Source organism: Erpetoichthys calabaricus, chromosome 16 (assembly GCF_900747795.2).
Source record: "Erpetoichthys calabaricus chromosome 16, fErpCal1.3, whole genome shotgun sequence".
Taxonomy (NCBI): Eukaryota; Metazoa; Chordata; class Cladistia; order Polypteriformes; family Polypteridae; genus Erpetoichthys; species Erpetoichthys calabaricus.
This window is the reverse complement of record NC_041409.2, coordinates 65,557,271-65,571,895: the sequence shown is the minus strand read 5'-3', so window position 1 is coordinate 65,571,895 and position 14,625 is coordinate 65,557,271. Positions and strand designations below refer to the sequence as shown.

Genomic DNA, 14,625 nt, shown 5'->3' with positions numbered 1-14,625 from the left:
ATATTTGTCTATTGTAAGATAGATATTTGAATAATTAGCTGGTTAAAAATATTACTAAAGAGTGATATTTAATGGATTAGTCAAATCAATTCAAATTTCAAATGTCAGAATCTCATGGTGTTTTCATTTTTCAAATCTGTCCCTCCCCTTTTTTTCAGATGTCCCAGTTTTAAAGCTTCCTGTGTGAAATCAAACTTGTCAGTTTTACATTAATCCTTTATTTTTAGGAAATCCTGTTAAACTGCCTTTATTTTGATGTTTTCAAGGTTTCTTACATGAGTGATTAGACTTTATTTCTTATGCCATGTATAAATCCAGATTTTGAAAATTACTTGGTCTGTCACTACCTGTACCCAATACATTCGTAACTGTATGACAGCATTACATTCCTTATCGCCCCATTCAAATATATGGCATCTGTGCTTTCACTTATAGGTTATACTAGTGAATGGTAGTTTGTCATCAAAAGCCAAATGCGTGACATAAATTCAGTGTTTGCAGATTTGTATTTAGCAATGATGTATGCTGTTTTAATTGTCTTACTAACTGTGTTTTAGTGGTTATGCATCTCTGTTAACAAAGTACATGTCATATTCATAGGAAGATGTGACTTGCCCTTTGAAGTACTGAAACACTAAATACGTTTTATTTTGGCATTAACAAAAGGAGCTGCTCATATAAGTGCTGGTGTGGACAAGCCAAAGAGCCACTTTGTTTGAAGCTTTCCTTGATGTTTACTTGCTACAACTGTTGCTTGCACTGGTAGTCTTCCCACACCCACAGTTCAATATGCCTAACTGTGGATGTGTATGAGTCCACCCCAGCACGACCCTGAACTGTATCTAGTTAGAAAATGGACAGATGTTTAGACTGATGGACATCTATAGAAATGTGCATTACAATCAAAGAAGGAATGTGAAGCCGCCATTTATTTATCTGATTATGTAGGACACAATTGAAAAGTGACTAATCTCATTATCTGCATTCTCTTACGTAAACACAAAGCATTTACAGACGTGATCTCTGCTGTTTTTCTTTTTGTCATCTGTTAATGCGGTGCTGTATCATCAACACTGTGAAACATTTTTGTATAATATGTAGTTTTTCCTGTTTTCATCATTGATTATTGTACCTTCCAGAGTAATTTGTCCTTCTTGCAGTCATGCATGAGTGCAGTGCTGACATTCTCGGTACTTTCGATGCAGTAAAAAAGCTTGTATCATTATGTTTTTGGAACTCTAACATGAAATTAGGACCAAAGTATCGTTTTTTTATGACATCCCTAGTCTAGACGGGATGATACGAATGCATAGATCACTTTCTCTAAATCACAAAATAACAAAAATGACTTCGTGATCATTCTAAGCTGTAAAATGCTACTTTTGACAACAAACTTGGAATGTTTCGTCATATTTGAGGTTTGAATCAAAAAATCAAATATCACCCCCAGGTCTGTAAGGTGGGTTCACTTTCTCAGACTTTAAGAAAATCTTGCAATTTTTTTCAGGGACCTAACGAGTTGACATCAGATTTACTTTTACAACTATCTTTTAATGTTCTCCAAACTGTCAATAAAGATCTTTAAAGCGCAGTTATTAGTACGTTTCACAGGCAAATAAAGCTGTATATCACCAGCATAAAAGTGAAAAGAAATGTATTTCCTAGTGATCTGCCCTAGTGGTAGCATATAAATGGAAAAGAGAGCAAGCTCTAAAATGGACTCCCTGTGGAACTCCACATAAAAGAACAATAAATGAGGAGAACTGATGTTTATAGACATAGTTCTGTCTTTTAAGATAAGGTCAAGCCAGACCAGTGCTGTACCCTGGATAACAACCCAATTATCAAACAGTCAGGTATAGTATAGTTTGGTCAACCATATCAGCATTTAATTCCATTAAAAGCAAAATGACACAATCACCAGAATCCATGACCTTCAGAAGAGTAGATTAGTAGATTAGGTAGTGTGAAAGCCCTGAAACCAGATGGAAATGTTAACAATCAATATTATTATTAACGAGGAAAGACAGCAGCTGAGAAAGAGCAACCTTTTTAAGAATTTTAGAGAGATATTTTAAAACAAGACAAAAATTTCTAAGGAAACTAGGGTGCAATTCATGTTTTTAAGCATAGACTGGACATTCTTAAAGGATGCAGAAACCGTGCTGGTGGCAAGAGCAATACTAAACATAAGCTGGAAAATAGGACCAATAACATCAAAGGTCTCTTTGAATAGACAAGATGGAATTTCATCAAGGGAAGAGGGCGTAGACGTCATACTGGGTACATGTTTTTGCAAGAGAGAAAAGGCAAACAATGAAATTGACTTAAGACATCACAAGTCAAGTGCAACAAAGAAAACAAAATAGAGGGTGATATGAAAGATTTTACTTATCAGTAAAACACTTCAAAAACTCCTGCCTGCAGTAAAGCTAAGTGGTGATTAAGTACAGAATTTATTGTTCAAGGACAAAATTTTAAGTTTCTGGTAATTTGGAGAAACAATCTATATATATAATTCACTAAGCCAGGAGACAAGTAGCCAACCATGGAAAGCACGCCGGAAGGGGCATGGATTCACTAAACCGCCGGCAAGTAAGATGCCAATGGCGCACGCAGGAAGGAGCCACGCCCACCAACTCTTAGACCATTGGATACGACGAAAAAATCACAGTCACGCCTACCAACTCGGAAACGACGCCTCGAAAAACATGCCGTCATTTCTGTTTGTCTGTGCCACATTCCACTTGCAGCTCTGAGCTACGTTGACTTTTCATTAGTCAACCTCAGTGAAATCTTGGTTCACACAGAGGCACCGTGAGAGAGAGAGCCGCGCGCGCACACACACACACACACACACACACACACAGAGGCAACGCCAGAGAGAGACAGAGGCATACACAGGCAGCGCGTGAGAGAGAGACGCGCACACACACAGAGGCAATGCCAGAGAGAGAGACAAGCGCACACACAGGCAGCGCGTGAGAGAGAGCCACGCACACACACAGAGGCAGCACCACAGAGAGACAGAGGCACACACAGGCAGCGCAAGAGAGAGCCGCACAATCCTTTAAAACTGAAGTTAAAACACAATGAAGGAAACAGTCTTTAAAAATCAATGTGCCTCTTTTTCATTAGCGTCTCACCTGCTTCAGGCCCTGCAACAGTCGAGACGCTCTCTCTGCAGCTGACCTTCTCTGTGCCTGACTCCACTACTGTCAGTCGCCTGATTAAAAATGGCCTTTTGAATGTGAGCTATGGACCTGCTATACCACAGGAACACATTGGCTTCGAGCCTGCTCTCGCTCACTCTAACGTACCGGCTTTCTCTCTCTCTCCTCACTCGCTCACATACTGCACAGGGGAGAAATGCCCGAAGCACAAGTCTACACTGTGAGTGCGATGATTATTTATTTAAAAATGGGCTTTTGAAGGGGAGCTGTGGACCCGCTATACCACAGGATCACCTGTGACATTGCCTTCACATTGTTTTCCTTTTATTTATAATCCTGTTGAGCAGATCAGACACCCAGGCAAACAACACTGAATAATCAATAGCTCCAACTACTTTCCCCGCCCCCACTCCTCACCTGAGTCGGTTTCGTCTCTGTTCAGCAGTGTTTGCCAAACTTGGTCCTGGTGAACCCCTGTGGCTGCAGGGTTTTGTTCCAACCAGATTCCTAATCATTAATGCCGGTGAAACTCATCCGGGATAAGTCGGTTTTTCAAACGCAGCCGTGTAGCAGATTAGTCTAGCAAGATGTAATAATCCGAGATGAATGCGCGCCCTCGCGCTGAGTGAAAACACAATATATATTGAGTCTACAAAACATGATCACCAAGTCTTTGATAGGCTGCAACAAAATGATGAAAGAACGGGCGCATTTTTTTCACACAAGCTGAGTAGGTGGGTGTTAGTTCAGACACTAGAAGCTGCTGACGAACCCTTCTCTTCATTGTCAGTCTGTAGCTACGAAAAAATAAAAGCAATACGACTTTTAACAGACGTCATTGAAGTGTATCATAAGTTTCTGTAACGTTAATGAAAATGGCCAGGAGGTGTCACGAGAGAGGTGAGTGTCAAATGCTTCTAAGCTTCGATACGATTTCCGACACAATTGCTTCAAACGTGTTGATGCTTCGCGAGGCTTCACCCCGCCCATCACTACTCACAGGTTACTGAACGAGAAATCAGCAGACTACCATGACGGATGGGGCGTAATGGGCGTCCTTCCCCTCTCCTCCGGATTTTTCAAATGTTAATTTTTTCCCTGTGCTTAAAAATCATTAAAAAAGCGGCCTGATTATACGCCGTATGGTACGCCACGGGTTGGCTAGTATCAGATAAATATTTTGCCCTGGTTGATGTAACACCCCACTGGAATTCAGACATACTGGTTTTCAGGATATCACCAGCTATCAGCTATTTTTTGTTTTTCTTTGTACACTCTGCTTTCCTACACTCTTGCCTAAAAGCCTGGACAGAGTCATTAAACCACAGGGACGGGCTTTAGATGCAAAGTGACTTTTTTAACCAGAGTAAAAAAATTGAGTATGTGGGCGTAGAATTAAAGAGACTAACCAGTTTGTCTGCATTCTGATGAGCTTACACGGAGGCAATATCAGAAGGACTTGCATAATCATCAGAAAAACCATTTTTAGTGGAAGAACTTGTAGCATGATATCCGCAACCTGAGAACATAAGAAGGTACTACAACACTGAAAACAATTGGCATTTGATTGGAAACATAAACATCTTTAACATTAGCATCACTAAAAGAGAAACCAGACAATAAAGTAAGTAAGTTATTGTCTGTTATAGCTGCATTTTTTTACCACTCTTTAATTTAATATTGTTTTTTTATCAATATGCTGCTGCTGGAGTATGTGAATTTCCCCATGGGATTAATAAAGTATCTATCTATCTATCTATCTATCTATCTATCTATCTATCTATCTATCTATCTATCTATCTATCTATCTATCTATCTATCTATCTATCTATCTATCTATCTATCTATCTATCTATCTATCTATCTATCTATCTATCTATCTATCTATCTATCTATCTATCTATCTATCTATCTATCTATCTATCTATCTATCTATCTATCTATCTATCTATCTATCTATCTATCTATCTATCTATCTATCTATCTATCTATCTATCTATCTATCTATCTATCTATCTATCTATCTATCTATCTATCTATCTATCTATCTATCTATCTATCTATCTATCTATCTATCTATCTATCTATCTATCTATCTATCTATCTATCAGCCTGTATGCTCAACCACTGGGCTGATTAACAACAATTGTAATTATAATCATAGGTCACAACATAACTGGTACCAACATCCCAAATAATTTACCATTTCTTGCTGTAAATATATTCAGACATGTTATAGGAATGTCCTTTGGTGAGAACATCAGTTTTACTAATAGTAATGGGGGATATAAATTTCTAAAACATAAAATGTGTCTGAATTTCAAAGTTTATTTAAAATTAAATGCATTTTATCAAAACTACAAATAATGAATTACTTAGCTTTATCAAGCATCGTTGAGTGACAATAAAGAATAAACTAGTATAATAATGCTGGGTAATACAGCATGTGTTACAGTACATGTGTTGTAAATTATGTGCATTGTTTATAGTAATTTCTTGTTTCTTTAAACAATTTATTTGGCACACTATATACAATACTTGCTATGTATCTTTGCTAAGTGAAGCCCAGTAGATTTAGGTAGCTGCTCAAACTAGCATTCCAACCAATGTTTAAAATAAATTGTGTTTATTAATTCTCTTTGTTAGGTGTTTCATTATTTATCTTTTTTTTCCTACATTTTAGTCATTTGCAAGGATTTTAACTTATTTTTAAATATTTTTGTACAGATGTTCTGTCCTTGGAAGAGCTGAGCTTTATTGTTATTTCTAAGTTAGAAGAAGCTGTAGTCAAATCTGTGCCAGTGCAGAAACTCCAGGAATCTCAGAATCATCTTTTGAGAGAATTTGCATTACAAGAGTGGCTCTGGTCTCAAGGCCTTGAGCATTATTACCACACGTGAGTCCAATGGATAATGAAAATGGGTCTAAAAATAGTGAAATTAACCGTATCTGATGATTAAGTACATATTTAAAGTATATGTTTACTTAGTAAATTTGAATACATTTTATTAGTGGTTTATTTATCTGTTATAATCACTTTTAAGGGAATACATTTATATCTTTATTTTACGATTTTACTCTGAATAAGTTCCCCCCTTCCATTAACTTGTCAGATATAAATATTATACCAGCACATGGCAGAACTAGTGCTGGGCGGTATGACCAAAATCACTGTATTTTTCAAAATTATACTGGTTTCACAGTATTCAACGGTATTTTTTTCCCATGCACGAGTGGATGTTAATCACATTTTCCACTGCAATTACTGGCTAAGAATAACCTAGTCCACTGTCATTAGAATTGTACAAAAAAAAATGTTAATGTGCACACAAGAATTAATACAGGTTTGCATGGCCCCATGAAGTGAAAGTTTTTAAGGGGGTGGCTCTAATGAAGAGAAGGAATCATATTGCATGACAGTTGCAGTCAAAATATAGAACCTTTTTGTTGAACAAATTTTGCAAACAACTTAAACTATAATTTTGACAACATATTTTCAGCCATCCAAAGAGCTATTTAGACTTAGTAACATATCCAGAGGTGCTTGTCAAAAGTTGTATTGCACTGAACATGTCTTAGAAAAGGAATGAATAGTAAATATTTTTTGTAAACCAACTACACTTTCTGTTAATGTTAACAATCTCTGTCCACTGACACGTTAGCTATATGGAATGTAATGGCATTGGCTATCTTGATCCACCACTTGCTTTTTTTGTCGTAGGCAGTACCTAAAGCAAACATGTCTACAAGTGACGTCTGACTTGAGTGTCCTCTAGCTTTTTCAGTTTTACCTAAGGACGTGGAGGGTGTATAGTTCCATACATTCAGGTTACTCCAAAGCATGTGTGTGGCTAAAGTGGTGCAGCAAATTGCTTGTGTTGCCGTCTCTGGCAACAACTTTAGCTCAACAGCATTTCCAGTAAATAGCTGTTTGGTCCACATCAGACCTTTTAAAACCAAAGTATCTCCAGACAACACATGGCTCCTTTTTCAGCAAAAGTTCTTCTGTGTCATCATGTTCAACTGTATCGTCTGCTACAGTTTCAGTTTCTGAATGTTCTCTGTCCATTTTCACTGCTCAAAAGATCCACTAACGCTTGTACTCAATTGCATGCGTGTTTAGCGGTGTAGAAGTGAAAAAGGTCCCCCTTAAACAGTTTCCCGCTGCGTCATGTTCCGAACATTGTTTTAGGCTATTTAAACCGGTATTGCGGTATAAGAAAAATCCATATCATAACAAAAATAAAAAACGGTTTTCGGTATGAACTGGTATACCTCCCAGCACTAGGCAGAACCTTGACTTACTTTGATAGATTTACTATTGGAACTTTAAAAAGTGTAAATTAAAGTATCTTGAAAATCTCTGTTTACTGTTTTCATATAATAATGTTTGGATTCTGATTTTAGATAATCTGGATTATGTGCATGTTAAGATAAATTTATATGATTCTTCAAAATGGTGATGATTAACTGAAAGGTTTAATAGTACTACCTAAGATTGCAAAGGGGAGAAATGCCACCTAGAACTCAGGAAAAGTAGAATTTTTAAAGTAATTGTCATGAAAATTAAACAGCTTCTGCTAGAAAAAAATGCTGAGAATTTTCCCATTAAACACAAGAAGAAATATGGTTACCAACGGGGTTTTCTTACATAATACAATTAACAAAATATGAGTGTTACTTATATGTTTCATATTTATATTTCCTAAAAAAAGGTTGAAGGCGTTGGGTTGCACAAGCTTGGATGATTTAGCCCAGTTTGACCAACAAGTGCAACTCTCCCTGGCTTCCTGGGGATATTATTATGAAGACTATGTCAGGCTGTCAACTGGCATAAAGTTCCTTCAGACCAACAGGGGACATTGCAGCAAAGACTACGACATCCAACTAGTTGAAAGTTTACTTCAGAGGCAACTAAATGAGAAGTGGTCTTTAGGTAAGGCTTTACCTGGTGGGAAAACCTTTGGCACAGTTTGCTGAGTTCCATTTAAAATCTGTTTTGTCCTTTGTTTAAGAAAGCGAAATTATATTAATTTATATGCTGTCTATTAGATTAATGAAAAAAAATAAAACGCATGATCTTCACTATTTATGAATGCAGAGGAAGCTGGAGGGGAAAACACTATCTAGTGAAACAATTATTACTGATAAAATTGTCATTTTGTGGCTCTGCATATATGTGTTCTGCTCTATATGTAATACAAACAATGGTTTTAAACCCATGTCACATAGACACAAACCCCAGCCTTAGATTATTTAAAGGTAGTTTCTACTCTAAATGAATGATTAATTTTCACATATTCTATGGTAGTGCTAGAGAGATATTTTGTAGTTCTGAAAGAGTCCAGAGGAATATTTTACTTTGTGACGATGAATTGCAAAAAGTGCTTTAATACTATATGTGATAAGGATATTAATAAAACTGATTGCTTGTTTCATGTTGTTCTAGCTGGTGCTCTAATTTTTGGCTGTACAGTTGCATTGTGTGTTCTCATAAGAGACCTCATGTTTTACGTGATTGGTAAGTCACTATGATTTTTAAAAATATGTAATTTATGAAAAAGTTTATTCAGACTTTATTTTTTGGAGTGGTTACTGCAGTTTGAACGTTGCTGTATGCAGAGATATATTTTACATCTGATCTTAGAATTGTTTAACAGTTACTGCATAACTATAATTAAGAATGGGAGGAGAAGAATGCATTTGTTGAATTTTTGGAACAGTTCATAATGTGCATGTATCATTATAAAAACTGAAAGATTATTATAATCCACCTCATTTTTCTTCTTTCAAGCTAAATCTTCTTATTACTGCTAAGTTCTAGGATACCTCTGAACAATATTTTAGTCACCTCAAATAACAAGATATTGAAGTAGGCTGAGGCAATACCTTCGAATGGTGGGTGGAAAAAACCTTTGGATATTCCTAAATCAGTGAGTTTACATGTACACACATAACCGGATTAAGCTGAATAACCTGGTTAAGGCAGAAACCTGGTTTCTTAAAATACTTGTTGAAATTGGCAAGTAATTTTCTGGAGTTATCCTTTGCCAAAACACTCCAATGTCATCCATCCATCCATCCGTTATCCAACCCGCTATATCCTAACTACAGGGTTACGGGGGTCTGCTGGAGCCAATTCCAATGTTATTAAACTGCGCAAAAAAGAGTTAAATGTCTTTATTGATCACTGCAAATGTGAAAATAAGCATGATGCCTGTGATAATTTTCTTGCATTTTATAAATATATTTAGTCAAGCTGACGCTTTATTTATAGGTTTTTATTACTGGAATACACACAGCACACTCTTATCTTCATGGTTGTGCGATTGAGCCCTGCAAAGGACCCAGTATATGGGCTTCTATCCAGTGCTGCTGGAATAATAATAACACATGTATTTTATCCATCAATAAGATAAGTATTGCATTAGGTTACTCGTTACTTTAAAAATAGTCACACTACATGATGCGTGTTACTTTTAATATGTTAATACTTCTCTCAAGATTGTGTGGCTCAGTTTAGCATAGTACATTCAGCTCATCAACATAAATTTACCGATTTCTGAAATATTGAGATAGATTATTTGAAGGAATAATGTGATTGCCTGAACATTTGCCTCTGGAAATTTATTTTGTGGAAGCTTCTATCCATGGCTGCTGAAAGTGTATGCAAATCAAATACATGCACAGGCTAACAGAATGCAGCGGACATGCATAGACTACAAGGTCCGTAACAGTAACCCAGTTAAGGGTTTACATGACCATCTAATCAGAATATTTGCATAGAAATCAACCACTGTTTACCAGGTTTCTCAGAGGCTAATAACCAAATTTCTCTAATTGGGATAAGGGTTTTCATGGCATTTTAGAAATCAGGCTTTCGTAAATAGGTTATTGAAGTGCATGTAAGCACACTTAATGAGAAATAATACCCTTTAAACTTTACTTATACATGGGTGGAGCAATTCCACATAGCTAGCTTTCCTGCCTCTCATTACTAGTATCTTGTGTTTGATTCTTAGTTTGATCAAGGCCTGTATGGACTTGACACATTCTCTCCATGTCTGTGTGGATTGACTGGTATCACAGAAAGCAAGTAACTCTGGAAGGTTACCTGTTTTCATGACAGAATACTGTAAATGTGTCATTGAGCAAATAACAAAATACATCTTTTCCTACTTGTGCTGTGGAATAAATTATACCCATTCACATTCCAAAGGATGCATTTAGAATGTTTAAGATCTCTTAAAGTTTTTAAATGTAATTTTGTCACAAAATATTGTTTTATAGTTCCATTACTTGACATAAAACTAAATATATATCCTCTTTAATAAAATCCCTGTGTGCGTCCAGGTGTCCGTGTGTGGGTGTCTTCTGGTGAAGTATGCATGCGCGGGGCACGGTGCGATACGCGATATTACAGTCAGAGAAAGTTAGAAGCGTTTTACGGAAATACAAACCAGTATTACTGCAAGAGGAAATTAAAAGGTACACAATACAGTGACTCATATTACAGCCACATACAAGCCAGTATTACTGTCAGAGGAGATTAAAGGCATATTACCGACGCGCACGCCTGTATTACTGCCAGACAAAATGAAAGGTATATTACGGACGTACAAGCCAGCGGACGTACAAGACAGTATTACTGTCACAGAACATTTAAGACACACAATACATGGTGGCAGCCCACGAAGAACAGTCAGCTCAGCAAGTAAACATCAACAAAAGAAAGGCTGAAAGACAAAGAAAAATACGACCAACAAAAAGAATGAGGTCAAAGTCCCTTGCCATTTAATATAGACTGTTCCTACTAATGTTTATGCACTATTGTTGTAATGGGCTAAATGACTAGTGTGTATATATATATATATATATGTATATATATATATATATATATACTGTATACAGTGATCCCTCGCTATATCGCGCTTCGCCTTTCGCGGCTTCACTCTATCGCGGATTTTATATGTAAGCATATTTAAATATATATCGCAGATTTTTTGCTGGTTCGCGGATTTCTGAGGACAATGGGTCTTTTAATTTCTGGTACATGCTTCCTCAGTTGGTTTGCCCAGTTGATTTCATACAAGGGACGCTATTGGCAGATGGCTGAGAAGCTACCCAACTTACTTTCTCTCTCTCTCTCTCTCTCTCTCTCTTGCGCTGACTTTCTCTGATCCTGACGTAGGGGGTGTGAGCAGGGGGGCTGTTCGCACACCTAGACGATACGGACGCTCGTCTAAAAATGCTGAAAGATTATCTTCACGTTGCTACCTTCTGTGTGCAGCTGCTTCGTGAAGCGACATGCTGCACGGTGCTTCGCATACGTAAAAGCTCAAAGGGCACGTATTGATTTTTGACTTTGTTTTTCTCTGTCTGTCTCTCTCTCTCTCTCTCTCTCTCTCCCTCTCTCTGCTCCTGACGGAGGGGGTGTGAGCTGCCGCCTTCAACAGCTTTGTACCGGTGGTGCTTCGCATACTTAAAAGCCAAACAGCCCTATTGATTTGTTTGCTTTCCTCTCTGTTTCCTTTGAAGAGGAAGATATGTTTGCATTCTTTTAATTGTGAGACAGAACTGTCATCTCTGTCTTGTCATGGAGCACAGTTTAAACTTTTGAAAAAGAGACAAATGTTTGTTTGCAGTGTTTGAATAACGTTCCTGTCTCTCTACAACCTCCTGTGTTTCTGCGCAAATCTGTGACCCAAGCATGACAATATAAAAATAACCATATAAACATATGGTTTCTACTTCGCGGATTTTCTTATTTCGCGGGGGCTCTGGAACGCAACCCCCACGATGGAGGAGGGATTACTGTATATATATATATATAATATATATATATATATATATATATATATATATATACAGTGGTGTGAAAAACTATTTGCCCCCTTCCTGATTTCTTATTCTTTTGCATGTTTGTCACACAAAAATGTTTCTGATCATCAAACCACATTTAACCATTAGTCAAATATAACACAAGTAAACACAAAATGCAGTTTGTAAATAATAAAAACCACCATTTAGGGAGAAAAAAAAATCCAAACCTATATGGCCCTGTGTGAAAAAGTAATTGCCCCCTGAACCTAATAACTGGTTGGGCCACCCTTAGCAGCAATAACTGCAATCAAGCGTTTGCGATAACTTGCAATGAGTCTTATACAGCGCTCTGGAGGAATTTTGGCCCACTCATCTTTGCAAAATTGTTGTAATTCATCTTTATTTGAGGGTTTTCTAGCATGAACCGCCTTTTTAAGGTCATGCCATAGCATCTCAATTGGATTCAGGTCAGGACTTCAGAGGTGGATTTGCTGGTGTGTTTTGGGTCATTGTCCTGTTGCAGCACCCAAGATCGCTTCAGCTTGAGTTGACGAACAGATGGCCGGACATTCTCCTTCAGGATTTTTTGGTAGACAGTAGAATTCATGGTTCCATCTATCACAGCAAGCCTTCCAGGTCCTGAAGCAGCAAAACAACCCTAGACCATCACACTACCACCACCATATTTTACTGTTGGTATGATGTTCTATGCTGTGTTCCTTTTACGCCAGATGTAACGGGACATTTGCCTTCCAAAAAGTTCAACTTTTGCCTCATCAGTCCACAAGGTATTTTCCCAAAAGTCTTGGCAATCATTGAGATGTTTCTTAGCAAAATTGAGACGAGCCCTAATGTTCTTTTTGCTTAACAGTGGTTTGCGTCTTGGAAATCTGCCATGCAGGCCGTTTTTTGCCCAGTCTCTTTCTTATGGTGGAGTCGTGAACACTGACCTTAATTGAGGCAAGTGAGGCCTGCAGTTCTTTAGACGTTGTCCTGGGGTCTTTTGTAACCTCTCGGATGAGTCGTCTCTGCGCTCTTGGGGTAATTTTGGTCGGCCGGCCACTCCTGGGAAGGTTCACGACTGTTCCATGTTTTTGCCATTTGTGGATAATGGCTCTCACTGTGGTTCGCTGGAGTCCCAAAGCTTTAGAAATGGCTTTATAACCTTTACCAGACTGATAGATCTCAATTACTTCTGTTCTCATTTGTTCCTGATTTTCTTTGGATCTTGGCATGATGTCTAGCTTTTGAGGTGCTTTTGGTCTACTTCTCTGTGTCAGGCAGCTCCTATTTAAGTGATTTCTTGATTGAAACAGGTGTGGCAGTAATCAGACCTGGGGGTGGCTACGGAAATTGAACTCAGGTGTGATACACCACAGTTAGGTTATTTTTAACAAGGGGGCAATTACTTTTTCACACAGGGCCATGTAGGTTTGGATTTTTTTTCTCCCTAAATAATAAACACCATCATTTAAAAACTGCATTTTGTGTTTACTTGTGTTATATTTGACTAATGGTTAAATGTGTTTGATGATCAGAAACATTTTGTGTGACAAACATGCAAAAGAATAAGAAATCAGGAAGGGGGCAAATAGTTTTTCACACCACTGTATGTATATATATATATATATATATATATATATATATATATATATATATATAAAAGCTAACCTCCAATAATATTGAAACTAAGCAGTAATCATGCTTTACTATATGATATCCATCTATTTTTAATTGAATATCTTTTTATGAGTTTTCTTCTGTAGAAAGCCATAATACAGTATATTGAAAGTTTATTAATTAATTTTTCAAACCCACTTACTGTGATAACATGTTTAAAAGGAAGCACACACTCACACCAATATTGAGACTGACTAATTTATACTCTACAGTCAGCATATGCTGTATGACTTTGAAATGTATGTATTGGGAAGGGGGGTGAAGGGGCTGTTAAATTAGACCTAAATTCAGGACAAATTAGCAAATTCCACATAAGTAGTGAATGGGCTAGGATCTAAAGCCAGGGTTTAGTAATTATGAGACAGAAGCACTAAGTACCACACAACCTCACTATATATTAATGTTTACAAATATTTAAAGTATCTTTTCCAATACATTTTTGTGTTATTTCTTTCATACTAGGGGGCTCCGCCCCCTGCTCGCTTCGCTCGCCAACCCCTCGCGTTGGGACATGACAAAGAGTGAGATGTATGAATTAGAAATAGAATAGTGTGCAGCTTTGGATGATGCGCATAGAAATAACAAATAGAGTGTTTGGCATATATTAATGTTTTATTGGAATATTTCTTTGTATACGACATTAGTAGTAAAGATGGTGTCTTGTCCTTGAATGAGTCTTCCTTGGCATGGATCATTTATAATTTTAAGTCTAACGTCAGATGAACATCGAACACGTGAGAAGGCAACATAAAGTTGTCCATGTCCAAAAACGGGTTCAGAGAGGTAGATGCCAACCTTGTGCATGGTTTGTCCGTGTGATTTGTTGATGGTCATGGCAAATGCAGATTTAATGGGGAACTGTTGCCGTTTCAATGTAAAAGGTAAATCTAGGTCAGAACTCGTAAGGTCAATTCTAGGAATGAGAACAGCAGATGTAAGAACTGTTGCT

At 37.4% G+C, this 14,625-nt stretch overlaps 1 protein-coding gene across 2 annotated transcripts in view; it reads left to right on the top strand.

Moving 5' to 3' along the window:
• The window catches only part of arel1 (apoptosis resistant E3 ubiquitin protein ligase 1), a 64,557-nt gene that overhangs the window by 8,343 nt on the left and 41,589 nt on the right, over positions 1-14,625 (top strand). The window contains exons 3-5 of one of the 2 annotated variants that reach the window (XM_028821136.2): positions 5,901-6,069; positions 7,889-8,109; positions 8,623-8,694. In XM_028821136.2, coding sequence (XP_028676969.1) covers positions 5,901-6,069; positions 7,889-8,109; positions 8,623-8,694 — 462 coding nt within the window. The remainder of the gene's footprint in view (positions 1-5,900; positions 6,070-7,888; positions 8,110-8,622; positions 8,695-14,625) is intronic. The other variant, XM_051919728.1, reaches the window with a different exon arrangement.